At 47.2% G+C, this 27,500-nt stretch overlaps 5 protein-coding genes and 1 non-coding gene across 6 annotated transcripts in view; 3 read left to right on the top strand and 3 right to left on the bottom strand.

Annotated features, from left to right (window-relative positions):
* Positions 1 to 3,482, top strand: part of LOC143319088 (WD40 repeat-containing protein SMU1-like) — a 10,531-nt gene extending 7,049 nt beyond the window's left edge. The window contains exons 9-12 of the mRNA XM_076727681.1: positions 960 to 1,086; positions 1,164 to 1,325; positions 1,818 to 1,970; positions 2,156 to 3,482. Of these exons, the coding sequence (XP_076583796.1) occupies positions 960 to 1,086; positions 1,164 to 1,325; positions 1,818 to 1,970; positions 2,156 to 2,254 (541 nt within the window). The 3' untranslated portion in view covers positions 2,255 to 3,482. The remainder of the gene's footprint in view (positions 1 to 959; positions 1,087 to 1,163; positions 1,326 to 1,817; positions 1,971 to 2,155) is intronic.
* Positions 3,483 to 4,000: 518 nt separating this feature from the next.
* On the bottom strand, positions 4,001 to 12,417 carry dnaja1 (DnaJ heat shock protein family (Hsp40) member A1). The gene is made up of 9 exons (XM_076728540.1): positions 12,307 to 12,417; positions 9,743 to 9,894; positions 8,233 to 8,419; positions 7,165 to 7,269; positions 6,745 to 6,972; positions 6,551 to 6,665; positions 6,117 to 6,232; positions 5,772 to 5,872; positions 4,001 to 5,627 (listed from the first exon to the last, which is right to left on the bottom strand). Exons 2-9 carry the CDS (start codon positions 9,872 to 9,874, stop codon positions 5,400 to 5,402), a joined length of 1,212 nt encoding a protein of 403 aa, XP_076584655.1. The 5' UTR covers positions 9,875 to 9,894; positions 12,307 to 12,417; the 3' UTR covers positions 4,001 to 5,399.
* Positions 12,418 to 12,423: 6 nt separating this feature from the next.
* On the top strand, positions 12,424 to 15,235 carry aptx (aprataxin). Its single transcript, XM_076728538.1, has 7 exons — positions 12,424 to 12,640; positions 12,977 to 13,023; positions 13,189 to 13,488; positions 13,622 to 13,681; positions 13,960 to 14,186; positions 14,588 to 14,691; positions 14,811 to 15,235. Exons 1-7 carry the CDS (start codon positions 12,511 to 12,513, stop codon positions 14,963 to 14,965), a joined length of 1,023 nt encoding a protein of 340 aa, XP_076584653.1. The 5' UTR covers positions 12,424 to 12,510; the 3' UTR covers positions 14,966 to 15,235.
* Positions 15,236 to 16,180: 945 nt separating this feature from the next.
* Positions 16,181 to 16,254, bottom strand: trnai-aau (transfer RNA isoleucine (anticodon AAU)). The gene has a single exon. It is a non-coding gene; the product is annotated as a tRNA-Ile (tRNA).
* Positions 16,255 to 16,535: 281 nt separating this feature from the next.
* scpp1 (secretory calcium-binding phosphoprotein 1) lies at positions 16,536 to 19,125 on the bottom strand. Its single transcript, XM_076729232.1, has 9 exons — positions 18,980 to 19,125; positions 18,727 to 18,781; positions 18,305 to 18,352; positions 17,911 to 17,964; positions 17,761 to 17,787; positions 17,590 to 17,637; positions 17,398 to 17,439; positions 17,249 to 17,308; positions 16,536 to 17,168 (listed from the first exon to the last, which is right to left on the bottom strand). The coding sequence occupies exons 2-9, from the start codon at positions 18,778 to 18,780 to the stop codon at positions 16,725 to 16,727; spliced, it is 777 nt and encodes a 258-aa protein (XP_076585347.1). The 5' UTR covers position 18,781; positions 18,980 to 19,125; the 3' UTR covers positions 16,536 to 16,724.
* A 2,179-nt stretch (positions 19,126 to 21,304) lies between these two features.
* On the top strand, positions 21,305 to 26,856 carry sparcl1 (SPARC-like 1). The gene is made up of 11 exons (XM_076728620.1): positions 21,305 to 21,380; positions 22,231 to 22,286; positions 22,441 to 22,506; positions 22,594 to 23,694; positions 24,253 to 24,361; positions 24,705 to 24,826; positions 24,922 to 25,042; positions 25,140 to 25,276; positions 25,367 to 25,515; positions 25,836 to 25,984; positions 26,300 to 26,856. Exons 2-11 carry the CDS (start codon positions 22,233 to 22,235, stop codon positions 26,326 to 26,328), a joined length of 2,037 nt encoding a protein of 678 aa, XP_076584735.1. The 5' UTR covers positions 21,305 to 21,380; positions 22,231 to 22,232; the 3' UTR covers positions 26,329 to 26,856.
* Positions 26,857 to 27,500: the final 644 nt, after the last annotated feature.

Genomic DNA, 27,500 nt, shown 5'->3' with positions numbered 1-27,500 from the left:
GGAGGCTGCAGCTCTCTGAGCAGCCCACATCAGATTAACACAGCGTCACCACGGCGAGTCCGAGAGCAGAGCAGGACGGGCTGAGAGAGCGGCAGCTGAAGGCAAATCAGATCCTGTTCACGTCCCTTCAAACGTGACTCCATTTACACTGTACTTCTTACTCTGATCTTGCTGTAGAGTTTCAGCTGACTAACACGCTCAGCTGCACAGGAGGTCCGAGCAGCTCCAACCTGAAGCTGTCAAGACACAACAAACAGAAGACCTTTGAATATTTATGTTGGTTTGATTCTGGGAGACATTTTAGAGGACATCCAGTGATCTGTTGGATAAAATCTGGCTGACAGGTTGGATATAAATACACGTATTAACCGTTTGACAGAGGCTGGTCATTAAAAACCTGGAGTCACTTCAATCAATCAGCTGTTAATTCAGGTTAATTCTTCATTTCTGCAGCTGAAGTGTCTCACCTGAATGTAGACACGGGCGAGGACGACTGTCTTTCACTTGGTCTGTCTCTCTCTCTCTCACACACACACACACACACACACACACACACAGACCTCCCCTCCACACTCGAGGAGGTGAGCCTCCTCCTGCCTCCTGCCTCCTGCCTCCTGCGGCTGTGGGCTGAACCTCTCTGCTGCTCTGGAAGCACATGTGTGTGTGGGTGTTCGTCAGAGAGACCATGTGCTCGAGCACAAAGCTGCAACGTGCTGCTTCCCTTCCACGAGCCGCGAGTCGGATTTGTTTATGTTCGCACAATCCAGTCCTTCCAGAGTCGGGGGGGGGGGGGCAGTGGGCGTTTGGTGGTGGTTAATCTGCACACAGTCACTCCACAGCAGCTAAAAATAAGACAGGAGCTGCTGAGCAACACGTTTGTCTGAAGAAACTCTGGATTTGATTTGATTGTGAGGCAGAGCTGCACTTTGATTCATATCTGTCCACTCCCACATTTTCAGGATCCATGAGCTGAGGTCAGGGAAGACGCTGAAGGAGTTCAACGGCCATTCGTCGTTTGTAAATGACGCGTCCTTCACTCAGGATGGACTCCACGTCATCAGCGCCTCGTCTGACGGCACAGTGAAGGTACGAGGAGCCGGAGCTCGTGTCTCTGCTGCAGCCGCTGGAACATCTGTTCACACTGATTTTGTCCAATATTTTAGATTTGGAATACAAAATCCTGCCAGTGCATCCACACCTTCAAATCTCTGTCCCGGACATCAGAAGTCCCCGTCAACAACGTGATCCTTCTGCCCCAGAATCCAGAGCACTTCGTGGTCTGCAACCACTCCAACACGGTGGTCATCATGAACATGCACGGCCAGGTGAGCGCTCCGTCAGCGTCGGCGTCAGCGTCACGACACCGGACAACCTGAAGAGTTCACAGCCGTGCTAGCTGCTCGGCTAGCTGCTCGGCTGTACCTTGGCACTGCAGTGCTTTTTAGCTAAATGCTAACATGCTCATGCTTAGCAGGTGTTCACCACCTTATCTTAGCACGTCAGAATGCTAATCTGCAACAGGAAGTGCCAGAAAACTGCAGTTCCTCATGTGGCCACTGGTTTCAAAAGCAAATCAGTGCCCATAGACCCCCATATTAAAACCTGACAGCCGAAACAGACAAGTTTCCAGCCTGGTGCAACAAACCGTTTTGGTCTTGTGGTGGAAATGTGAAGTAAAGACTGTGTCTCATTAGTCTTTTTGTGGCCCTTCAGAGTTCAGACTCACACAGGTGTTTGCAGGTGTTAGCGATGCTAGTAGCCACACGATACCTGCACACTGATGCAGAAGCTAAATGTCTCTTCCTCCTCCTCCTCAGACGGTGAAGACCTTCAGCGCAGACAGAAAGGACGGCGCTGACTTTGTGTGCTGCACCGTGTCGCCTCGCGGGGAGTGGATCTACTGCGTGGGAGACGACTTAGTGCTGTACTGCTTCAACTACACGACGGGGAGGCTGCAGAAGACGCTGACCGTAAGCTCTGCTGCTGCTACTCCTTCATGATCGGCCTCTGTGACAGGTGCACGCCCACGCAGGTGAACTGCGACGGGCTGCACAGAAAAACGGCTGCTGGTGTTTTTCTCAGGTCGTTTCCTGTCTCACTGGACTCTGACCGCGTCGCTGCTGCTGTGCTGATCCGTGTTCCTCTGCACCCACAGGTTCACGAGAAGGACGTCATCGGCATCGCCCACCACCCTCACGAGAACCTGATCGCCACATACAGCGAGGACGGCCTGCTGAGGCTTTGGAAACCTTAAACTGCTGCCTCGCCGCAGCGTGGAGGACCCAGAGAGACGCCATCAGAAAGCAACTCATTCATCTGTGTGTAAGAAAAAAGATGGATGGATGCAATAATCCACCAGTAAACTCACTGATCCATAGAAGATTCTGCTCCACTCAGTAGCTGTTCTGGAGTTTTAGCTCATGTCACATGATCTTCATCAGCAGACAGACTTTTTTCTGAGCGCCTCAAACAATTCTTTCGAGTTTCCAGATTCATTTTCAGCCACAAAATATATATACATATATTTTTTTTAAAAGCTGTATTATTTCCTTTAACAGCCACAAAGCAGCTTCCAGCAGACGAGACGAAACAGCAATGAAAAGCTGCAATGAAAAAGTTTGATGATCTGCTCAGAATCGAACGTGTGCGTGTATGTGTGTGTGTGTGTGTGTGTGTCTGTGTGTGTGTGTGTGTGTGTCTGTGTGTCTGTGTGTAAGTGATGGAGGTCGGTGTCTCAGAGCCGGACGCTGAGAGGGGTTTTGATGGATCTGAGTGGAGACATGATTTCCTGAATGATTCGTTTTTAGATCTTTGCTTTCTGAAGTCGTCGGCGCTGTCTGGGTCCTTCATCCTGAACACACTCTTCCTCATGGATCCAGCGTCACCAGTGCAGTTTGAATCCCCATTTTCATCTCTTCTGTCTGTATTAGACATGAAAATGCATGATGGTGAACTGTCGTGAACACTTCTAATGAACGCCGCCTCTTGTTTGGGCACAAACAAACAACATCAGGTAAACGATTTGTCAGCTTTGGTTTCTGATAAGACTTTTGTAACTTTGACTCGACGATTCAGATGTAACGTCCTCTGTGTCCCCTGCATGCTACCTCAGTACACAGCGTAAATGTGGCTCTACAATAATTTTAGTACTCCTTAAAATATGCATGATGACTGAAGATCAACCTCAGCGGAGCTCCAGCGACTCGTCCTGTTTCCTGTGTACAATAAACGTGTTTCACATCGTGTAGCATCGACTGGAATCAGTGTTCCTGCATCGGAGGGGCGAACACACACAGCTCCTGCCTCCACCTGTGTATCACCTGTACTGCAGTATCTGGTAGCACATCGGTCTCTGAACCATCATCCATGTCTCGCTGTTGCACAGTAGTGTTGAGTCATCACACTGGATTTTGTATCTTGGTTATGTTGGATAGAAAACTGCCAGTCATGTCAAAAATGAAATAAATCCAAAAACCTTCACAGCCGTCGGTGTTCGTGTCTTTCTAGGCGTCACATTCACTCCAGCAGACAGCCTGAGTACTGCCACAGTACTGCAATACTCTCACAGATATCCATATTAATACTGCTGTCCACACTGTGCACCTCTGACCTTCAGTGTCCTTGTTCACCGTCTGTCCTGCTCACACCTGGTCCAGCTGTTGGTTCCTGAGCGTCACTAACAGCTGATCTTTGTTTCCAGTCAAATCTGTCCTCACCGTTTATTCTGGTCTGCACCGCCGACTCCAAAGACGATGGACGCTGTGGAGAATACAGAACGCTGTTAAAGCAGCAACACGTTTCACAGACTGAAAGATGTGGAACGCTCCAAAAACACCTGTTTGAACATTCCACAGGTAAACAGGCTGATTGGTCACAGGTGAGAGGATCATGATTGGGTATGAACGGGGCGTCCTGGAAAGACTCAGTCGATCACAGAGGATGGAGCGAGTTCACCACTTTGTGAACACATGAAGGATGAAGGAGATGAACACATGAAGCTGCTGTTTGATTATTGATGATTGATTCTGGATTTATTTACAGCGTTCCACCTTTTTTGGAAACTCTTTAATGCTTTTTGCACTTTAACAGTAATTAAATGTCAGTCCTGCACACAAATATCACAATTTAGAGACCAACAAAGCGACTTTAATTAGAAAACGTGAGATCATTGGTCCTAACAGGCACACGATCAAATGAACAACTTGACAACACTGATCTGAGTCCAGTTCTCCTGACGCTGCTGAGCATCCACGTGTTTTCGACCATCCAAGGCGAAGTCTGCACCGACAACACAAACCTGCTTCACGTGAAGCTTAAGGCTTTCAAACAGGCAGCCGCTTCGATGAGGTATCAGGTGTGCCCATTTAAGCCCCTCCCACGAACACATTTGGCAATTTGGACCAGAAAAAATGACAAAAGACACACTGACAAATGACAAAAGCTGGTCGTCAGGTTTTCCTTAGTTTGACTCACTTCTGCGTTTTACACCACCTGCATCCTGATTCCTGGTCAGTCATCGCTGCTGTCGTGCAGAGCGGCTGCAGGTCGGCACCAACGCGTTTGTCATGGAGGCTTTCGGCTTTGTTAAGAATCACGTTTCCTCTTCAGGCTGAACCCAAACCACATCCGACCTCACCATAAAATCCAGATTGTGGGTTCGAGCTCAGTTCTTGGAAATCCTCCTGATCTGTTACCTGTTTTAAACACAGTGACTCATTCTCACCTTTGACCTTTTGTCTCTGGACACCTTCCTGGCTCATATTAAACTGCTGCATCTACACGTGAACCGTTCCACTTTTCACACGAGGTTCCCAGAACACGGACAGTCCGCGGCGTCACCGCAGACGTAAAGGTCTTAAGACTAAATTCAGCTTTTAGTTTGAATCATCTAGATTTCAGTGGTTTGAACCTAAAAAGCGCCGCGCCTCACTTCCACGCTCACCGCCTGCTCGCACCTTCCCGTCACATTATCAAGATTGATTAGAAATGTCTAGAAAAAGCCCTTAAAAGGGTGAAAAGACCAGAATAGTGTGAATGCACGTCGAGTCATCGCACTCGATGGACGACCATGAGCGGATTAACGCCACAAAAGTTATTTCCCTGTTAACGTTGGCATATGTGTTAAAGCAGGTCTGTTTAGATAAAGACGCTCTTCTTTCCTCTGACGCCTCCTCTCTAATCACAGTGTGACGTCCAAGTTCAGTCCTGTAACTTAAAGATACTCTACTCCATCCACACAGCACTACAACAGACGAGGAGGGTGTCGCACAGTTTCATGATTCAGCTGGAAAGAAAACGAGTTTGCGATTTTAAGAGTTCATTAAATAAAAAGTGCACAGAATTCCAAAAAGGTGCTTTTCTTTTGAGATGAGGAGGTGGGCTTCTGCTGCGGGAGCCATCTAAGACGTCTGGCACTGGACGCCTGCAGTGGAGTCGTCCTCGTCCATGTAGTAACACTGATGGTTGCGTCTTCTTCTGTTGTCAAAGTCGCAGTCCTCCAGGTCGGCGTAGATGTACAGGTCGTCGTCCATGCTGTCCGGCTGCTCTGCGTCCAGCTTGTCGGGGAGGTAACGCTCCAGCTCCTTCAGCTTCTGCTCGGGGAGGAAGTTGGCCTGTGGGAACAGCACCTGAAGGAAACATCCACAAACAGTCTGACCACGACGACCTGCGACAGCTCGGCTGAGCTTCAATACTCACTGACTTCTTTGTGTTTGTTTGGATTTTATTGGTGAAGCAAAACAAAAAACCTAACCGGTGATTTGGCGTCTTACCGAGAAGTGAATGATGAGGCGTCCCTTCTCGAACGGCCTGCGATGCATCGGCATCCCTTCGTTCAGGACGCACTTGGTGTCTCCAGGTTTGATCAACTCTCCTGTGACAGAAAACAGACGACCTTCGTCATGAGAGACTGAAACCTTTCATCTTCATCCTCTGAAACCATCGTGGAGCCGCACAAGTTTTAAAAGCATCAGGTTTCAAACATCAGCAGAGGGTGGAGCGAACCATCCACACGGCGCTCCGCCCTCTGCTGCTCCACACGGACGTCCCACCAACACTCAGTCCTTAAAAACAATGGAGCCGTTAAAGAACAGGTGGCGTTCAGTCACCTGGTTTACCTGAATGTGAGGTGATGAGCAGAGTCCGGTTGTCCAGTGTCTGAACAGGCTTCTTGAAACCACACAAAGCCTCAACCAGCTGCAGCTCCAGTGACATGACCAGGTCCTCTGCTTTCCTGAGGAACAGGGTGAGGGGTGGAGGTGACTGTACTGGAGGGACTGTGGGTGGAGGCGTACAGGTGTGTAGCACAGGGTAACGTGCTAACTGCTAATGGGTGCAGATTTGATGAGAATGTGACTGTTCTCGAGTAAATTCAGTTTTGTTTAAGTTAGAAAAAAGCTTCTGCTTTGTTTCCAGTAACAGTCGACCTGCTCCCCACAGACTGTGTGGATATCACCTGAACACCTGCACACCTGCACAGCATCACTTCATCACTACATCCACCAGCAACGCAGACACAGAGGTCACCTATGGACAGGGAGGACGATGTTACCTGGTGAAATATGGATGCTCTCGCTGGTCCAAGACGATGATGATGTCCCCCGGCTCTATTCCGGGCTCCTGGTCTCCTTCTCCGTGGAACACAATCTTCTGGCCGTCTCTCATTCCTGAGGCAGGTAAGTGATCATGTGACGCATGTACAACATTCACATTTAATCAGTCACAGGTGAACCGACGTTTACTCACCTTTGTCAATGTGGACCTCCAGGATCTTCTTCTGGCGCAGGATCTTGCGGGCCCCGCATGCTTTGCAGCGGTCCTTGTGGCTGATTCTCTGTCCTTGGCCCTGACAGCTGTGGCACATGGTGGACACCTGCTGGACCATACCTGGCAGTAGTTGGTGCATGCGCACCTGCACGCCTGTGCCGTGGCACGTCACGCACATCTGCGCGGCTCCTTTCCGACTCCCCCGGCCTGCCCGGAAAAATGAAGCGTCAGCACACGGGATCGTTCAGACCAAGCTATTTTTGTCTCATGACCTGAAGCTGTGGCAGCAAACACTGCCTCCACACACAGAGCCCGTTCACGGCCTTCATGTGCTGAAAAGCCTGCTGAGAGTCCTTCAGCGGCCCAGATGGACGCTCACAGCAGCAGCTGCTGACGTACCTTCACACCGCTCACAAACGACGTTCTTCTGGACGGCCAGTTTTCTCGTGGCTCCGTTGTAAAGATCTTCCAGCGTCACTGAAATCTGATGAACGATGTTCTTCCCTGAGGAAACACAGACCAGAGCGAATGAAGTCAGCAGGTGAGATTTCACCTGTACACACGGCTGCTGTTCGATTCACAAACTCATCAAACTCTGAACACCAAACGATGAAGACGACACCGGGCCACAGATGAAGAGCAGCGGCCATGTGATTCCTCGCAGACACACACAGGGACGTCAGGTGTTCGGTGAGGTGAGTCCATGTGACCACAGGTGGTCATTTCAGTCGATCACCTGTAAAATCGGAGCTTTCTCCCTGATGATATGATTGTCATTATGACTCCGTTCACACATGTTAAAATATGAAAATATAAAAAATCCAAACTCTGAAAACTTTATTTACACGACGATGGCCTGTTACAGCTTGTTGCACAGCGACATTTCAGTGGGGATTTATTAATAAGTGGAACCATAAATAGATTTTTATTTTAGCTGCTGCTCTCGCTAAAAGACAAACAACACGAGCTGGTGGTGACCTGACGAGAGCAGCTGAAACCTGAGGGGGAGGGCGGACAACAAGTCTCAGCTCTGGTTCCTGTTTGTACACAGAGGACTGAAACAGAAACAGCATGGGAGGATGCAGCCGTCAGTCTGGTGGCACCAAGTCCTGATCTGGTTTAATGGCTAGGACTGGGCCTGGACTCAGCCTCGTGTCGGCTGAGGTGAGACTTCAGTGAGGCTGAACTGAAGTGTGAGAGGACTGAGGAGAAGAGACGCGACAGCATTCATTCATTTATTAATTTGCTCTTTTTCTTGGTCTTATTTGGCAGGAAATGTGATGCTTTGTGGTTTGGACGTTTGCTGAGAGAAAAGAAGACAAAGATGAATCAATAATGAAAACAATCCTCTTCTGTTATGATCGGTGTGAACGGCCTCTGGCTTTAAGTCGCTCAATCACACCTGAAACTCACTTCACACCTTGACACATCATCTCGACTTATTGATTATTTCTGACATTTCTTTACCTTTTCGCTCTCTGTGCATCCGACTGCTGCCACCAAAAAACAAGTCAAAGATGTCCATGGGTGACGCAAAGCTCCCGCCGCCGCCGCCCGTCCCTCCTTCCTTTATAGCCTTTTCACCTCCACGGTCGTACAGCTCCCTCTTCTTGGCGTCTGACAGAACCTCATACGCCTGTGAGATCTGCTTGAACTACAAAGAACAGAAGCGAAAATACACACTTCTTTCAAAAGGGTCAAAAACCTTTTCTGACGCAAAGCCGATTAAAACAAATTCAAGTGTTAATATGATAAATCCACCAAAACAGCAACAAAAGCACATTTAATGAGCCTTTTTCCTCTGACTCCTTACACCACATTCTCAGACATTCAGCCACATTTCAGTGCACTTGTTCAAGCCCAAGACAGATTTTCCCACTGAACAAGTGAAATGAAGTGAAAAACAATAAAGGAACATTTTGCTTTTTTTTTTAGAAAGTTGACCAACTGCTGATGTTTAACATACAGCAAAACACCTTTTCAGTGTTTGTGAAGACTAACATGTTAAAAATAAACCCTAACTTAGCTTAGCCATGCTAGCTGACTTATGTTAGCTAGTGGTAGCTAATTAACTAGTTAGCTAATGCTAGCTAACTGATGTACCGAACTTAATTTTTCCTCGACTGTTACCGTTTACCGGTAACCGCTAACTAGTTAGTTAGCTAACGCTATCGGTTACTGGTAACGCTAACTAGCCCGGTTGTTTTATTTGACTATTTGCTTGAGTTACTTCGTTGACAGTCTCAAGTGCACTGACTCAGTTTCTCAATAGCTTTTCCGCCCGCAGCTTCACAGCGACTTGACGGTGACCGTATCCTCCCGTTCGTCTCGACCGGTAACCGCAGAGCCGGGTGTTTTACGGCCCGTGGGCCACTTCCAGCCCTTAGGGCATCCCTGTCCGGCCCCCGTGAGGTCAGAGGTAAATTCGAACATAAATGAAAAAGTATTCATGCTGTGCACGCAATACAACTGTGATGCTTTTATTTTGAAAAGCGTGTCGTTTTTGTAAACAATTTACGTGAGGACGCGGCTGCAGGTGACGCTGGCCGGCTCGCCCTCGGAATGTCAGCTCACGCCAAAAAGGAAAAGTTGACACTGAATTCCGCGTTTTCAACAGGACATGGAGGCTAAATATTTCTGTCCAGAAGTCAAAGGTGAAGCCGTGAGCTTAGTTTGTGGTACACAGGTCGCTGTGTTCAAGGACTACTGACCAAACACGAGGAGAAATACAAGAAGTTGTCTGATGAAGAGCGCGCGAGGGAGTCGGATGCTTTGCTAGCTAAGCTGAAAAACCAACAAGGACTTTTTACTGAACTTTGCACATCCTTACACAGTTCATTCAGTAATATCTGATAGATTTTATACTAGTTGTAAACGAGGAGTACATGCCCATTACAAAACGTCCCATTTCTCTGCAAAGGAGCGTTAAATACAGCTGCTAACGTTAATGTTTGTGAGTTTAATAAGATGTGCTTACCTTCTCTCCTTCTGTAGGATTCTTGTCAGGGTGATATTTCAAGGCCAGTTTGCGATACGCCCGCTTCAGTTCGTCAGGAGAGGCATTCGGTTTCACACCCAGTGTGTCATAGAATCCGGTTTCCTTCACCATGTTGGTCCTCAACAGGTAACCTTGGAAAAGAAAGATAAAACCCATCAGTTTTTAGCTCGGACGCAAAACCAACCAAAAATCTCACTACACTGACCTTGTCAAACAATATTCAGCCTCTAAACTAAGGAAGACGATCCGGTCAGGATCTGAATGAAACTCAGTGTGTTTCTAAGTGAATATGAATTTGCAACTTGTTGTGATGAGAGGAAAGAGAGTAAATCAAATGAAAACCCAAGCGTGTCCTCGTGTGGCTGACCCGAGAGGGCTTTATGTCAGCAGTTATAAAAAACGTTCAGCATGGAGCTCAATATACACCTGTTTACACCTGCTGTTAAAGCGGCATCTGAATCCACGTACACCATCCCGATAACAGACGATCCCATCCTGCCTTTGTGTTTACACCTTGTATTTTTAACGTGTTCTCGTTATTCCCACTGAACTCTGATCTCTGCGCCCAGAACAAAACCTTTTCATCTGAGGCGGCAGCAGATCAGCCCCAGGCTCCCTTAAAAAACACAAAAACAGTTCTGTGAGTTGTTGATTTGGTGGAAACTGTGAAATGATGTCCTCCTGACAAATTCTTGATTATGTGTCCTCTTGTGAGTTCAGTGAATGTGATCAGCCTGCGTTCAGCTTCTTTCTTTGCACAGAAAGCATTGAGTCAGTTTGTCCCAGTGTGCTGATGTGACGACATGAATGAAACGCCTTGTTAGCAGATCAGCTCACAGATGAGTGCAGCAAACACGACTGCTCACACAGTGACTTCTTACTTCATATCATTTATTTCCACCTAAATTGTTTCATTCTTCACAGTTCTGTTGAATAATTCATCTTTTCTCATCATTTACACCTTCCAGAACATCCACCAACGGGACATTTATCATCCATATATCCACAGATCTTAACGTGTACCTTCATCATTCACTGTTACTGTCAACAACACTGTCACACAGGTCTGCCACTATGGAAATTTCTGATGTGCTAAACGTCAGTGTGAGTGGTCGGGGTTTACAGCGCGGCCCTGTTTACGGCTCACTGACAGTATATTAGCTGTTGGCAGAAAAGTGCACATGTAGAGACGAGTAACAACCCCATGAGGATGTTTTTATATGTGTGAGGATCTTATAGTGCTAATCATTCATCAGAAAAAAGCACACAGATATCAGGCAGTGATGAGGATCATTATTGTACACATGTTTGTGTACATTTACACACTCTGAACCAGGACAGTTACTGCAGATATTTGGTGGATATTTCTGGTATTCTGATGTGTTTTTCCAGTGAAAACCTTTTGTTTTTTCTCCTTTATGTTTCTCTTTTACAGCAGTGGCCTCCAGCAGTTCACTGGAATTCCTTTGTCTGCTTCTCTTGATGGTCGTTTTGTCACATAGAGCTTGAAGTTAGCGAACACCTGGTAGCTGCAGGTGTGTAGTCACACCTGAGGGTTTGGAGATGACGTCAGGTTCAGATCATTATCTCCATGTACCCTCCGTCCCACGTCAAGACACTGACACAGAACTGAAACTGAAAACCAGCAGAGTTTCTGTCACTGAACAGAAACTAGCAAAAACCAGGAAACCCTGAGTTAAAAAGTGTGTTATATTCAATAATCACTGGAAGCTTGGATGATTTTAATGTCTGTGTTTGTTCTGAAAGTAAAGTAGTCGTTATACAAGCTGGCTCCATTCAAAGTGATGTTTTATTATATAATTTTACTCTGGAATTGAACTGCTGATTCATTACTGAAAGCAGCGTCTAACAATATGTTATAACCTCACCACATGTTTGACAAGTGAAATCTTGATCTGAAAAAGACGATTTCTCCCTCTGATTGTACTGAAGTAGAAGTATAATGTAGCATAAAAAAATACACAAATAGAGTAAAATTATCTCAAATGTGTACTTCAGTACAGTACTTGAGTAAATGTACTAAGCTTCATTCCAACACCGGGACATATTTTATCTTTAAGTTTTAAGGTTATTCTCGGACCATGGGCCTGATACGAACTGTAACGTTAACGATTACACGGTAAACAGTGGAAAATAGTGACATGCAAAGAGGTTCAAATATGTAGTACTTTTACACTCAATGCGTGTTTTGGTTACTTGTGTTAAATTCTCCCTAAATCAGGGGCTGTCGACCACAATTATATGACCGCCATCAGTGTATTTTTGGTTGAAAGAAGTAAGTTATTAATTAATGCTAATACATTAGCTGCTACCTGTTAACCTGCCCGTGATGAAAACAGCAGCGAGGTTTCGTACCGGGCCCTACGTACGTGCTAGCGTTACTTAGCCCAACCAATGATAGCCGAGCTAATGCTAACACGCTAGCTAGGCTGTTTTTACAACGTTAAAATAAAAGAAATAAAAGTGGCACTTGCTCAAACACCGGTTCAAATATATGTACAGTAGAATCATTAGTTTCCAACCTTATATGACGACAATATATTGAATCCTCACAAGTTCAGAGCACACCTCAGCTATCAGGGTCTTCCAGAATCTTCCAACCCGCCTCTACCATTGGCGAAATGCGAGACGGTGACGTCACTGTCCTGCGACGAAGCGTCACCAAAACAAGCGTGAGCTGAGGGAGCTTTGCAGCTTTGTTAAAATAGCTTGAATAAGATGATAAAATGCCACTTTGCTGGCTTATCAGCGAGGAGGGCAGCCATAAACCCATTCCGCTGCCTCACCTACAGACGGTTGTCCTGGGTCGAGGTCCAGAAACGACTATTAAAGACAAAAAATGCTCCCGGCAGCAAGGTAATGAACCGTAACGACACATTTGTGCTTGATAACGGACACTGGCTGCGTTAGCAAGGAGCTCGAAGAGACCAGAAAAGGTTTATTCACAGATGCTATGAGACAAAGTATAAAACTGATATTGATGTGAGATGTTTCTTCTGGTTGTTTGGGTTTCAGTGTGCTTCGTGGTCATTGTGTGGTCAGAGCTCATAAACAGACATATTTACTCACCTGAGGAGCAGGTGATGGATGAGTGCAGCCTGGGTGGAATGACAATAATACACCTCCTGCAGGTGATGTTTGATGAAGTTGATGAAGTTTAAGTTAAGTAACATTTTGTCCCTTCTCATCCAGTGGAACTGAAAGCAGAATGCAACAAAGGTTACGTCAAAGTTAAACAGGTAAGAAACATACGTCACAATGATTTTTGTTCTGAAAACGTGTAATCTAACCTGCTGCTGAATTTAAGGATTGTTGTTATTAATCCTGCCTGCAGTAATGGTCACTGGAGCGTCCTTCCACTGGTTACTTACCGCTCTGGCTCATCTCTCGTCTTTATTCCAAAGCTGGGCTTGAACCCCACCTCCGTAGACTCTGTGGTGGTGGGTCAGGGTCAGGAGGTCAAAATGAAGCCTGGACAGCAGCTTTGCATTGTCAATCAGCTCTACCAATACACCATACAGTTCAAGGAGGATCTCACTGGGGACCGCGGCGGCGCCAAAAGGCCACGAGAGCCAGCGTCAGAGGACAGAGAGATTCACGGAGAGGCTCCGAGCGTGAAAACAGCCAAACAGACAGAGAAGGTGTGCGAGTCAGTCCACCGTGGAGGAGCCATGAAAAGCACTGGAGGAGGAGAGAGTCAGCAGGTGTGCACCTCATGTATTCAGAACGAGCTTTTTATGTGTCTGTCTGCACGTTTTCCTCGTGTTTTTGGATTTTCTACAGAGCTGATGTGAGTATTTTTATACAAAAGAACACGTTATCTTAAATTTGTTGCAGGAGAGTTTTGGACATTGGAGCCAAGGTTTGAAGGCCTCGATGCAAGACCCAAAGATGCAGGTAGCTGCTGTGAAGAAGGTTTGATGCTCGCTGATCTGGATCCGTTCTGGATTTTGTGACTGCACAACTTTATTGTTAAATATGCTCTAATCTCTTATTTACTGTTGCTTGTTCATGATGGAGCGTCATTAATTCATTTTCATGTGCAGTGATTTTTAACAATGAAAACAACAACTCCCATGATCCCACGGGACTTCATGACATCATCAACACCCTGAGTGACAGTTTACATGCTTTGCCTTTGAGTCTGACTGGGAAGGCTGTCTCTTTCTTTGCAGGTGTACAAAGACGATGACGTCGTCGTGATCAAAGATAAATACCCCAAAGCTCGCTACCACTGGCTGGTCCTCCCGTGGCGCTCCATTCCCAGTCTGAAGGCCTTACGTGAGGAGGACTGTGACCTGGTGAAACACATGCAGCAGGTGGCTGACCGCATGGTTCAGCAGTGCCCAGATGCCAGCTCGCTACGCTTCCGTGCAGGGTACCACGCCATCCCGAGTATGAGGCAAGTGATCACTGTTTGAATGGTGGAAAACTGGAATCCAGGTTAGAAAACAGAGAATCTGAACCCGAAGTCCACTTTGTGTCCACTTTGTGTCTTTGACTGAGCCTGATGCGTCATTTTCCACCGTCTTGTGCATCTTCACCTGCCTCCTCTGGCTTCCCTCCTTTCAGTCTGTGCTTTAATCTTCTGTATCTCCTGCTTGCTTGTGGTTATATGAAGCTGTCTAAACTGTACTTGTGGCCTCGCTCTGCATCACACAGTGCAGCCAAAGGACGTCACACACAGCAGCGTCAGAGGCTAATTGAAAAGCTCCACATGGCTTCCTCCCTGTGTGTGTGTGTGTGTGTGTGTGTGTGTGTGTGTGTGTGTGTGTCTAATTTTGTGTGTTTTCCCTCAAACAGTCATGTGCACCTCCATGTGATCAGCCAAGACTTTGACTCTCCGTGTTTAAAGAACAAAAAGCACTGGAACTCCTTCACAACGGACTATTTCATCGAGTCTCAGGGTGAGAACAAACGACACGTCAGGTCGCTTGAAGAGCCACAAAATGGCTTCACGCTGTGTCTTTTACTGCATGTTTGTGTTTAGACACTCAGTCTTTTTCCTTTTCTTTGTCACGTGCAGATGTGATTCAGATGCTTGAAACGAACGGAAGGGTCACCGTCACAGAAGGAGCCAGTGAGCTGTTGAAACGACCTCTTCGCTGTCACGTGTGTCGCAGAGAGTTTCCCACGATACCGGCTCTGAAAGCCCACCTGAAGACCCACTTTCCAGGCTAAGAGAGCCTCGCGTGTTTGAGTTCAGCGCAGGACTGTAGTGTGTTGGCCGTTATTTCTGCCCGTTGACTCTGATTTCTGAGCGTATAAAACCTGTTTCAGTCAAAATGTGCTGATGTGAGCAGATCAGTTTCCATGTTCAGCTTCGGCGTCACTGTTGAGACGAATGTCACTCATGTTGGATTTTATTTGGTTTTTGCCAAATCTCAGGATTGTTCACACATTTTCAGACATGTTTAAAGATGTTGTAATAAATCTTTCCTAAGAACTGGGTATAATTATTTTTTCATTTAAATTCCCTTAAAGTGCCACACCAGCGTTTGCTTAGTTGCATCAGTATCATCCCAGTGAGCCGCCTTTGAGCCAATAATAGCTGTAGATGTTTGGATGTGTGGAAGCCTAGAGGACATGTCATAATCGTGGTACTGCTTGTTTAATCTGTTGCAGCTGTGTATGAGTAAACTGAACTATTATACCACAGACTAGTTGTCCTGGTTTCACAAGCGCGGTCTTTTAAAGCTGCAGTTGTAACTACTGAACTTGCCTAATAAGGTTTGGACTGGTTAATTATCACGATGTCAGCCTGCAGACGGTGGAGTGTGATCACTGCGTGGGCTGCTTTGGAGATTAGTCAGTGCTTAGAAAAACAGTTTTTGTGCCAGAGAAAGCTGCCACATGGCATCTCATTCCTAAACACAGAAGCTACTTAATGATGGCTGAAGTTTGCTAAATCCCAGCTGCTCCAGATTCACAGAGCTTGAACCTGTCTGACATGGATTCTTCCGCGTGCAGCCGTAGTCCACCCACACACTCAGGTGTTATTTCTTATCGAAGCTTGTCTGGACTGTGTGACGGACATCTGCTGTTCACCCGTTAGCGTGAGACCACATCAGACTTCATCATCCTGACGAGTTTGTGTGATTTCCAGCAAATCTGCTTAATGTCAAACGGAGGTCTAATCATCCAGAACAAGTGAAAACACCTGTGAGGGTTTGCTTCAGGAGCTTTCAGTGGCTCCACGGCTGAAACTGCTCGTCTCTGTCGCCATCAAGTGTCTGTTTTTGTTGATACGTTATTTTTTACGTTAGCAGGGGACACACACGAAGCTCCGGGATTTCAGTCCTAACATCGAGCTCATGTTTATACAGTTACATTATATTTTGTCCTTTTAGACGTTATTTCCTAAGGAAAGATGTGATATAACACGAAAAGAGATGATGGCCCGTACGGGGATCGAACCCGCGACCTTGGCGTTATTAGCACCACGCTCTAACCAACTGAGCTAACCGGCCGTGATGCATTCAGTGAACATTTTATTCTATATCCTCCATTTCCACGGATTATTATCACGGCGATCACATGTTTTGCATATAAAACATTAATGTCCCAAATGAGAATAATTGTATTTATTAAATACATTCAGGGGAGTATAAAGTGTAATATTTGTCTGTAAAATGAGACAGTGGAACATAAAGTACTTCAGCGCAGTACTTCAGTGCCCTCCACCCCTTCCCGTGTCTGCTCATATGAAACCATGCGAGCACTCAGTGTCATGGTTATATTATTTATTTTTATCAAAACAGAGTAAATGCTCGGCTGTATCAGCATCGTAACAATAATCACACACACAAACACACACACACAGATCAGTCAGGTAATGTCAGAAAGCAAACGTGGACATTCACAAGCGACGGCCGGCAGTGAATCAGTCAGCTCATCAGTCAGCTCATCATGGAGGTGTAGTTCATAGCTGCGCTCCACGTCACCGTCTCCTCAGGCTGAACTCCCTGTCGTCCTCCTCTGGCACCATCGCGGCGTCCACTGAGACCTGCCCGTCGTCTCCTATGTCCTGGAAGAAGTACTCTTCGCTCTCACAGCTCTGCGTCCCGTTCACACAGTCGTGGCCTCTGATGTGTTGCATCTCGCTGCTGTCGCTGCTGTCACTGGTCTCACTGGTCTCGCTGGTCTCGTTGCTCTCGCTGCTGGTGGCGGCCGTGGGCAGCTCGCTGGTGTCTGCGCTGTCGCTGGTGGTGTCGCTGCTGTCGGTGGGATCCTCCAGCCGCAGCAGGTCTGTGCGGCCCTGAGCGTCGCTGGTGTCCGCGGAGGTGTTCGTCAGGTGGTCCGGCTGACCTTTGACCTCCGTGCTGCTGCTGTTGTCCTCTGCGCTCTGGACTTTGATGACACTTGCAAACACTCGAACCCAGCTCTGATGAGGACAATCAGCGTCACTCAGCCCTCATGTCAAACACAGCAGGTCGCACTTTAAATCAGAAACGTCTGTCCCACCTTTCTCATGTTCTCCTCGCTGCCCATGCTGTCGTCTCTGGTTTCAGCCATGGAGTCTGTCTGCAGGGACACAGGGGACAACATGAGCCGAGGACAAAAGAGACGGAGGAGCTGGGAAACATCACAGCTCTGATGAAAGACTGCATTACCTCATCGTCCTCGTCTGACTGACTGTCGCTCTCCTCTGAAGTCTGTTGGAGAAAATACTGCAGTTTTATTTCGACAGCAGTCAAAGTGCAGTAAGACATCTGGAAATGTGTCTTTTGTTTCTGTCTGACGTTGCTCTGTTCTACCCACACCTCATACAAAGTAAGATGAAACAGGGTGATGGAAAAACCCACCTTGTCCTCTGATGTGGACTCTAATGATTCGGACTCTGAACTCTGACTCTGAAAGGACAAAGTTGGCTGAAGTTGAATGCAGACACACTCACAGCACATCTGGAGACGAATTAGAACAAAGCCAAGGAGTTTGTCTTTTGAGTCTCAGACTGACCAATCAAAGCGACTTACCTGACTTGAGGTATTTTCTTCAGAGCTCTGCGGCAGAGAGACGAACACACGCCCATTTAGGTGAAACACAGCAATCAAAAGTGATGCAAAAAACGTGTCTGCATCAGAAAACGATCATTTTGTCATCACTGAACGGAGTGTGTACACTACCTGCAGCTCTGAGGTGTTATTTTCAGCTGATTGTGAAACGGACAAACTTTCAGTCTGGGAGAGAAAAACAAAGTAAGCACAAACACAATATATTTAATTACACCTCAGAAGTGCAACACCAACAATCATCACATTCATTTAAGAGCTGTTCATGTCAACCACGGCCCGGGCGAGCTGCTGCTCCATAAATGAGCCCAGACACTCAGCGGAGTAAACAATGGGCCCGAAACGATGCCGAGGTCTGCAGAGGCTCGAGTAACCGCACCTATTGTCAGCCCTCCTCAGCCTGACGGCAGTCCGACGATTTATGTGCAAACAGTGTGGAGTTCGAGCCTGTGAGACGAGTCAGAGGTAATTTAGTGTGAAGGGAGGACTAATGTCAGAGGGCGCTCACCGTGTTCGGGTCGAGCTCGCTTGATTCCAACAAGGCGCTGTGTGAAATCTGTCAGAGAGACATCACAGGTCAGGACACGGAAACCAGAACAAGTCCTCACACTGCATCGTGTCGGTTTCTTCATGAGCAAACCGTCAATGTGGATCCATATGAAGAGATCTGGATCCTGTTTCTTAAACTACTGAGCTGCAAAAATCCAAGTCAAGGAAGCACAAAGCTGTTTCCACTGATGCTCAGATGAGCAGCTGGAGAGTCAGAGGTGTTCAAAGCCTGAAGCCGTTCAGCTTTCTGCTTTCTTTGACACCAGAGTTTTATTCTAAATACATCCACAGAATCAAGCTAAACACTTTAGAAGTTTAGCCACATGCACGGTAAATTGCTTCCACTTAAACGTTGGCTGGTTTTCTGCTCTGTGTACTTACAGGGTTGGCAAAAAGTGCTCCGATCAGGCAAAACATGATAACGGTGCCCTTCATCCTGTGACAGAGACGCAGTCTGAGATTAATGCTGTCACTGATCTGATTCACAACAAAACACAAAGCCACTGAACACAATGAATAAACAACACTGTAAAGTGATGAAATGTGAACCAAGAGCAGCAGATCAGCATCAGTCTGGAGCTGAAGTGTGGATTAAACAAAGGCTACAATCAGTCAGTCATGGGCCATGGATTACCTTCTCGTCTGTCAGACTCAGAGCCAGGTGAGACGTGCTGTCAGGCGTCCTTGTGCAGTGGATGTAGCAGCAAACAGGAGAGTCGGCGTCTGTTCTGTTCAGGGATGGAAGCAGGACGACTGTATATAAGTAACCTTCATCCACACGATTGCATCACTTCCTTCCGGATGTCTCTCTGCTGTCGACACGCCAAGGTGCATTTTTTTTCTGGAGATGAAGCTCAGCACAAACACACACTGGCACGATAATGATGGCACACACACACACACACACACACACACACACACACACACTCAGAGCTGGTTCATTCAGCCTCTGAATGTCCTCCACCCCCTCTCACGTCCTCAGTGAAATATAGTTCAGTGGAGTAAACCATAGGGTTTGTGGCCTGTTGGAAAAACAAACGCACCCACTCAGAGAGGAAAGACGAGCCAGACGGGGACGTGCTCGCTTCCGGTGAAATGGGTCTTTATTCTTTACTATCTGGTCTACTTAAAGCTGAACTTTTACTGTTGTCGAATAATTAATGACGAGGAGCAAGTGAGAGGTGGTGCCTTGCTCAAGGGTACGTTCAAAATACTCGTCTAGACATCAAAAAAGGGAAAAAATTAGCTTATCTTTGTAATACGGAGGCTTGAATTTCACATAGTAGGAGTCTCTCTCTCTCTCTCTCTCTCTCTCTCTCTCTCTCGCACACACACACACACACACACACACACACACACACACACACACACATTAAGGCTAAATCCACTAATGACGCACACATTAAAAGCCATGTTTTGGGAGCTCCTGTCGTCGGTGTTTGGTGGTGTGATGGGAAACAGGATCTGTTCTTGGAAACAGGGCTGTACAGTAGAGAGGCTAAATAAAGACTTCCATATTTCCTCCCGGAGGCACATAATTGTTTCCTGGATGTTCATATATGGTCAGACCCAAAATAAAACGACAGAATTCCTTGTTTAACCTCACTTTGGATTTCAACCGTGCAGAGGAAACATGTAATTAGATGTTCACCAGTCTGGAGCTGTTTGCCAAAACCACAGCTACCAGTCGCTGTAAAGCTGGGCTTCAGAGTGGGGGGGGTGGGGGGTGCCGGTTGATGTACACACCGCCAGTCAACAAGCTCCGTTTGTGTGATGCATCCAGCCTTTCAGCCTGGCAGCAGAAGCAGCCGACTTCCTGTCACGTGACGGGCTTTTCACAGCAGGTCAGGCTCACCTGACGCTCACAGACCGGCGGGATGCAGGCTTCTGTCGCAGCTGGAAGGGGGACCAACAGAAACCTGCAGGATGCTGGGACTTCAAAGACAGAAGTACATTTACTCAAACATACTGCTGCTGTGTACTGTTACTCCACCACATGTATTTAACAGGTACAGGTACACGTCTGATGCGTCTAAACAGCGTATAAAGGATTTCCAGCTGTAACATCACAGCGATGCTCACACGTTATCATCGGTCATAGAAAACTCTGTGTATTATCACTCATTATTCATAACCAGTCATTTTATCTTTGATGCTGTTTTACTTCCACTCGGGCAAAATTCTGAAGGCAGGACCACAGTACTACAGTATTTTACTGAGGTACAAGTACTTCTTGTCCCCCCGCCTGCAGGGAATTTGACACGTGTGCTGTGATAATAATTCTAACTGTGATGACTGTATTCATCCATCCAAGCATCACGTCACATGATCTTCATCACCAGCAGTGTGTCAAACTCTCTGGACTGATGAAGATCATGTGACTTGACTGAAAGCTCCAGAAGAGCCACGCCGACAAACAGACAGTGTTAATCTCATATAACCATGACGTCATGTCACGAGCAGCGATGAAAAGATTAGGTGTTTAAAAGCTGCTGCGGATGAAGATTCACCGTGAAGTCGTCACATCACACGTTAACACCTGTCGTGTTCGTGGCCTCAGGAAGGCAGACAGGTGACAGAGTGACATCTAGTGGCCAGACGTGGGCGTTATTCTGTCCTGAGCGCAGGTTTGATGAGGTTAGTTTCACAGAAGACACTTTAATCAAAAGAACATGAGACATGAGACCTGGACTGCACTCACCTGAGTTTACCTGAGCAGCTTAAGTATGAAGTGACTGTGTGTCTGCATTATTATATTCCCAATAACAAACTTTAATTTGTTCAAACTGTCAGGAAAAGTTAAAAACAAGCATCAATAAGATTCACGACCAGAGGATTCATGTTACAGAAGTTCAGAACAGGATCTGTGCCCCCCCGCATCAGCCCAGAGACCCTCCCTGTGTGTGTGTGTGTGTGTGTGTGTGGACAGCGTGAGCGCCGTCTGAATACAAAAGGACATCTTCCTCACGGGTTCAGCACAGGCTCGTTCTGGTGTGTGTTTGGATTCTCGTTCCTCTCGCCGTCGCCGGCCTCAGGTAACATCTGAATTCTGAGACTTTTTCTGTGGTTTTGAAGAGTTTTTAGTTCTTGATCAAACAGAAACGTGTGTGACATCACTGATTCCTTTGCAGTTGAACTTGTATTCAGCTGCTTGTTTGTACTGCAGTAAAACTTTACTTTACGCCTTAATGATTTTTGTACATATCAGGAAACCGTGAATACTACTACACTGTGTGTACTATGATGTATTAATACACTCTTCTGTGTTTCTCACTGACGGCTGTGATCTGATCTATCCCGTTTCAGTGTGTTTTATAGTCGTAAACTCTCCTCATAGAGATCAAATCATTTGTGTTGAACACTGTGAAAGCTGCATTTGTGACTGCCAACAATCCAGGTGTTACATTAAAGATGAAGCCAACCTTCGTCGTGTGTAAAGCTGCTTTGATACCGTAAAGAGATGAAATGTGTGCTTAATCTCCCTCAGTGGATTTTCACGCTCCCAGTCGACACCTATCTGGGCTTCACTGCTCCGATCCGGGACCTATTGTTCCCTGGACAGGCCCAGCACTGTCTGCTTTGTTTCCGTCCAGAGAGACAAAAGGTTTGTGGACTCAGTCCACTTTTTTCCAGTCTGGTAGCTTCTGATGTTTGCTTTAGCTCTGAATGTGACTCCTGAGAGAGAGGCGCACCTCGGCGGCCTGTATCCATGACACCGGCGGAGGCCAGCGCTGCAGCCCTGCTCGCCGTGGAGCGTTGGCAGCATACAGATGCAGCTCACGGCCTCGCTGTGGTCAGAAGTCAGAAGGTTTCTGCAGTAAAATGTAAATGAGCATGTGATGAGACTTTCTGTCTCTGTCTGAGCTTTTCATCTCACTGTTTCAGATATGAGGGCCTGCTTGGTATTCCTGTACGTACTGGCAGCCACACTTGCCCTGTCTGTGAGTAGCAACGCTGTGAATATTTCTCTTCATTTGACTGAATTTTGAGCCGTGAAACAGCTGCCAAACAGAAGCCGTGATACTGCTTTAGTGCAGTTTTGGCATTAACTGACTGGATGCTCATTATCAATTATCCCTGGTTTTTTTTTTTTAGGTAAAAAGCAAACCTCATGGAAAACATCATGGATTGCATAAGACCTCACATGCAGCCAAAGAAAAGGTAAATAGATTTTTGAAAATGTGCTTGAAGATGAAGATGATTTCATGTTTCATGTCACGTTCACATTTTCCTTTTCTCCTCACTCAGGACGTTATCACAGAGGAGGCCAACAAGCCGCAAATCTTACCCACCTTAGTGCCGTTTGAGGCCAGCAGCCACGAGCAGGAAGACGAGGAGCTGAGCTCTGAAGACAACGCCAACGCTAACAAGGACGAGGGAGAGTTTGAGGTGACTGACAGGAGCGGCAAAAGCACTGCAGTCCTGCTGAGTGAGGAGGAACTGGTAGACCTCCTGAAGAAAGAAGCAGAGGAGGAGCAGGAAGCAGAAGAAAGAGTGCTGGAGGAAGAAGAAGAGGAAAAGGAACAGGACAAAGGCAAGGTGGAGGATGACAAAGCTGAGGCGGAGAAGATGCTGGACGACAAACTCGAAATGGAGGAAGATGCTAAAGAGGTGACAGCAGAGGAAGAGGAAGCGAAGGAGGAGAGTGTGGAAAGGCTGGAGAAAGAGGACGAGGTAGAGGTGGAAAAGATGTCACCTGAGGAAAAGGAGGAAAAGTCTGGTGAAGAAGCAGCAGACAGAGAGGAGCAAAGGGCGCTGATGGAGGAACCAGACGGCAGCACAGAGTCAGAGATCCCAGTGGATCTCGATTATGCTGCTGATAGCGGCCTCTTACAGCCTCTGCAGCTGGTTTCCACTGAAAAGAAGCTCCACGCTGACGACACCCGGCCCGCTTCAAAGACAGACGCTAAAGAGAAGGAAGCCAGTGAGGAAGGACTGCCCGCCATCCCAGACGACTACGAACAAGACGTACAAAACACCGAGGCAATGGACAGCGAGGACGTGTCTGATCGCGACAAGGACAAAGATTCAGACGCCAAATCCAAACAGATGAACGTCGATAAGAAAGAACCCGAAGCAAATGTGGACCCCCAAGAACCAAGAGCAGAGTTTGAGTCAGGGTCCCGAGTGCCGCCAAAGGAGGAAGAGAAGAGTAAGAACGACAGTGGAAGTCACTCCAAGGGCAAGACAAGGAAACAGAAGAAGAACCAGAGGGCAAGGAAGCACTCTCCACAGAGCGAGGACACGATGTCCGGACAGGAGCAGAGCCAGCAGGACCCTCAGGAGTCTGAAGGCAGCAGCACTGACAACACAGTCCACAAAGCAAAGAGGAGGAGGGCCGGAAAATGGGTAAAACACCAAAACCTGCTCATTTATTCCATTAAAGTGGCTATGATCATTAATTAAGAGGCACTCTGGAAGATTTCAGTCCTGGTTGATTTGGCGACACCTGTGGTCACTGGTGGTAACAGCAGATACATTTCAATGCTACAGCTAACAGACGGCAGCAAAACAAGCTATTGTTGTATCAATAAAGGAGTCGGGCATTAGTCTGCTCTTTCATCATCATCTGATTTTCTGCTGCAGGCAGCAGGAGTCTGCTCATGCTTTGGGTTTCACGCTCCGCTGCTGTCTGCTTCACTCTCACACCAGTGTTTTTGGCTATTACCTCTGAAGCTGGTGGAGACCAAAAACAGCTAGAAGTGGCAACTGAAGCAAAAAAGTTAGCCATATCAACAAAAGGTAGCGCGTCAGTGTTTACGGTGTGTTTCTGCTGCCCCCCAGTGGCCACACATCTGTTATTGCAGGTTTTCATGAGTGTGACGTGCAGCCTGATGGCCCTGAACAGGTGTCCTGTGTGTTATGTGTCAATAACTTCCTTTTCATGCTTCCTGTGTGCTTTTCCAGGGTCCTTTAGTAGGAATGAATCCAGTGCAGATCAGAGCCACAGTGGATCTCTACCCCAGCTCCAGGTCCTCTCACGGTGCAGGCGTCCATCACCCAGAAGCCCCTGCTGGTTGGTCACCAAACTGACTAATGCGCTATGCCAACAAGGTCACAGAGGAATCTGCTGACGGGATCATTCTGCTGAAACTTCTGCATGAATAGTGCTGCTGTGCTTCACGGTCGCTACCAAAACACAGCTCTGAGGGCTTAAGGAGTGAATGATGGAGATCAAGTTGAATTTAATCACTGTACAAACTCAAATGGCAGAGGAATGCAGGCGGAGGTTACAGCTCACTGGTTTCCAGTTACTGAGCTGTAAAACAAAACCAAAGCAGCCCTGAAGATGATTCTTTATTTAAGATTCTGATGGAGTAGAGGTCAAAGGTCATCACAGTGCTTCTCTTTCCTTCTAGATCCATGTGACAACTTTCCCTGCAAACGTGGAAAGACGTGTAAACTCGATGCCGACAATAAGCCGAGCTGTGTGTGTCAAGAGCCGTCAGAGTGTCCCGCCAGCGTGAACGACTTCGATCACGTAAGTCCCGATGATCCGCTCAAAGCTAAACCGGAAAGGTTTCAGCGGCTGCTGCGTCGCCTTTGACTGTTTGATCGATTGTTGTCGTCGTGTAGGTTTGTGGGACGGACAACAAAACGTACGACACATCATGTGAACTCTTTGCCACTAAATGTAACCTGGAGGGCACGAAGCGAGGACACAGGCTGCATCTGGACTACACCGGAGCCTGCAAGCGTGAGTTAACCGCCGTACAGAGATCCTGGTTTAAAGAGCCAAATTTTAGCTGAAGTCTGGTGCAGGACGTTTATTTGGCTCTGCTCTTCCCTCGCAGTGATACCTGCGTGCGTGGACACCGAGCTGATCCAGTTCCCTCTTCGAATGAGGGATTGGCTGAAAAACGTGCTGCTGCAGCTCTACGAGCACGACTCCATGTCTCCTGGCTTCCTCACCCCGAAGCAGCGTTTTAGAGTAAGATCTCACATGAACACGCGCCGGTGAAACTGGGATTCTCAGGCTAACTTGTACTGTGATCAAACGGCGGTGTCCTGTGTTTTGCAGGTGAAGAAGATCTTTGAGAGCGAGAGGCGTCTTCATGCTGGCGATCACTCAGTCGAGCTGCTCGCACAGGACTTCGAGAAGAACTACAACATGTACATCTACCCAGTGCACTGGCAGTTCGCTCAGCTGGACCAGCACCCCTCTGACAGGTTCATGCCATTCTTCTGAGCTAACTGAGCTTTCATTTTCCCCAAGTGACCCTACAACAGAGTGCCTCCCACAGGGCTTCACTGTGGGTTTGGGCGCCAAGACTCCACTTTGTTACACACATCAAAGTCAATAATGAATCACTGTGTATCATTTTCATACCAAAAAAATGTTAAGCATCCAATAGACGACGACACTGGCTAACAGCAAACCACAGGCAGCGCCGGCTGCATTCATTCACGAGTCAAAGCTAATGCCAACGTGCTGCCCTGTGTGCGGTCTCGACGCTCACGCTGATGAAAATGCCACCGGTGCCTTGCAGGTTCTTGTCCCACTCAGAGCTGGCCCCCCTTCGAGTCCCTCTGGTGCCGATGGAGCACTGCACCTCCCGCTTCTTCCAGGAGTGCGACGCTGACAAGGACAAGCAGGTGTCCTTTAAAGAGTGGACTTCCTGTTTTGGGATCAAGAACGGTAAGAGCAGCAGCACGCCAGCAGCCTGCCGCTCTGACTCTGAGCTCAGCTCTGATAGCGACTTTAGCTTTAATGCTTTTATGTGACAGTGTTACAGCAAACAGGTTCAGCCAGTTAGTTAGTTTAACGCTGCCGATGCCTGATGGTACACATTCAGACGCAGTAATGACGTAACACACAGCACGTACGCAGCCTCTGTAATTAAAACGCTGCCATTTTATCTGACTCATTTATATTTGTCCACTTTAATCGTCGTCACTTTGGTCGTCATATATTTTTCACCCTGTTGACACCTTCTCTTGTCTGTCTCCACAGAGGATATGGATGTCAACCAGTTATTCTGAGCTTCATTTCGTTCCTCATCTACCACACACGCTTGTTGAAGCACCAGCAGTGCAGCCTGGGACCGAAGCCTCCACGAACCTCTGTAATTTAAGGAACTGTGACGTCGTTTTACCTCCGGCTGCAGAGGACCGGGGCCGCTGTCGCTGCTGTCGTCTCGCGTCAGGCTGAGCTGGGACATTTGGATCTGTGTTCTGTAATCTAGACTGAGATGCTAGAGTACTTTTGTTAGAATATAAGAGTTGTTTTTAGCTGGTTTTACTCAGAAAGTGTTTTCTAAAGCATTCCAAACCGGGGACACGTTTACGTCGGCTCTGTGGTAGAAAAGGTGTTGTACATAGTGCCAGGCTTCAAACGAGCTGTGGTTTAGAGCAGAATTCCTCTTTAAATGAAGGTTAAGTAGATCATTCCACACTCTGTGTTAACGTAGAAACTGTACTTCTTCTCTTAGTAGCAAATGCTGTAAATGTTTGTCTTTGCATCTGTTTTGTTGCAGCTCTCATTAAAGTTTTATGGACAGCAACGGCCTTCACGATGTCCTGACAGAGAAAAGTCTGATAAGAGTCATGACTTGTTTCTTTACCGTCCTGAAATAAAGTCGTTGCATCACACTGGTGGATCCCAGTCGAGGCCTCGGGAAACATCACTTCATGCTCTGATATCATGTTTTATTTGTTGGTGAATTTTCCTGATGCCACCGTGACATGAAAATACGAGCTCTGCAACAAAAGGTTGAGAGTGCAAGTCACTGATACCTGGTTTAGGTGTGCCACATAATCCTGAATAATGGCCCTCTGTCAGGTAACAAAGCAGAAAACAGCCTGCAGCACGGTCATGATGATTACAGTGACTTGCTGTTTTCAGAGGAAATGCTGGACTCTGATTGGACCTTTCTTGGTCATCGCTGAATCTGACGCTCTCTATATAAGCAAAGCACAGACGAAGCGCCTCAGCTGTCGACGGTGTGCTGAGATAAAACATGTTCTGCATACTGTGGCTTATCTTTCAGACCCTGGCCGTGGCGGTGGAGGGTGGTGTGTCTTCAGGGAGTGCTGAGGCACTGGCCAATGGGGGAGTCAATAATAATGGAGCAGCCGCTGGCAACAGTGTCAACCCCGGGGCCCAAAATGGCGTCCCACTAAGCGGCGAGGCCCTTGTGGCTCGTTTAGTCCCA

Source organism: Chaetodon auriga, chromosome 4 (genome assembly GCF_051107435.1).
Source record: "Chaetodon auriga isolate fChaAug3 chromosome 4, fChaAug3.hap1, whole genome shotgun sequence".
Taxonomy (NCBI): domain Eukaryota; kingdom Metazoa; phylum Chordata; class Actinopteri; order Chaetodontiformes; family Chaetodontidae; genus Chaetodon; species Chaetodon auriga.
Note: the sequence above shows the minus strand (reverse complement) of the source record. Positions and strands in the feature narration are given on the sequence as shown.

Bases quoted from the DNA above. Each gene is read 5' to 3' on its own strand.
- scpp1 (XM_076729232.1), bottom strand. From the start codon at position 18,780: ATGAAGGGCACCGTTATCATGTTTTGCCTGATCGGAGCACTTTTTGCC. The intron at 17,965-18,304 runs GTGAGCGCCCTC...TTTCTCTCCCAG, and splicing joins GCGAGCTCGACCCGAACACG to ACTGAAAGTTTGTCCGTTTC. The intron at 17,309-17,397 runs GTAATGCAGTCT...GTGTCCCTGCAG, and splicing joins AGTCAGACGAGGACGATGAG to ACAGACTCCATGGCTGAAAC.
- sparcl1 (XM_076728620.1), top strand. From the start codon at position 22,233: ATGAGGGCCTGCTTGGTATTCCTGTACGTACTGGCAGCCACACTTGCC. The intron at 22,287-22,440 runs GTGAGTAGCAAC...TTTTTTTTTTAG, and splicing joins CAGCCACACTTGCCCTGTCT to GTAAAAAGCAAACCTCATGG. The intron at 25,985-26,299 runs GTAAGAGCAGCA...CTGTCTCCACAG, and splicing joins CTGTTTTGGGATCAAGAACG to AGGATATGGATGTCAACCAG.
- aptx (XM_076728538.1), top strand. From the start codon at position 12,511: ATGCCACTTTGCTGGCTTATCAGCGAGGAGGGCAGCCATAAACCCATT. The intron at 13,682-13,959 runs GTAGCTGCTGTG...CTTTCTTTGCAG, and splicing joins TGCAAGACCCAAAGATGCAG to GTGTACAAAGACGATGACGT. The intron at 14,692-14,810 runs GTGAGAACAAAC...TGTCACGTGCAG, and splicing joins CTATTTCATCGAGTCTCAGG to ATGTGATTCAGATGCTTGAA.
- dnaja1 (XM_076728540.1), bottom strand. From the start codon at position 9,874: ATGGTGAAGGAAACCGGATTCTATGACACACTGGGTGTGAAACCGAAT. The intron at 8,420-9,742 runs GTAAGCACATCT...TGTTCTTTGTAG, and splicing joins ATCCTACAGAAGGAGAGAAG to TTCAAGCAGATCTCACAGGC. The intron at 7,270-8,232 runs GTAAAGAAATGT...GTGTTTCCTCAG, and splicing joins GATGCACAGAGAGCGAAAAG to GGAAGAACATCGTTCATCAG.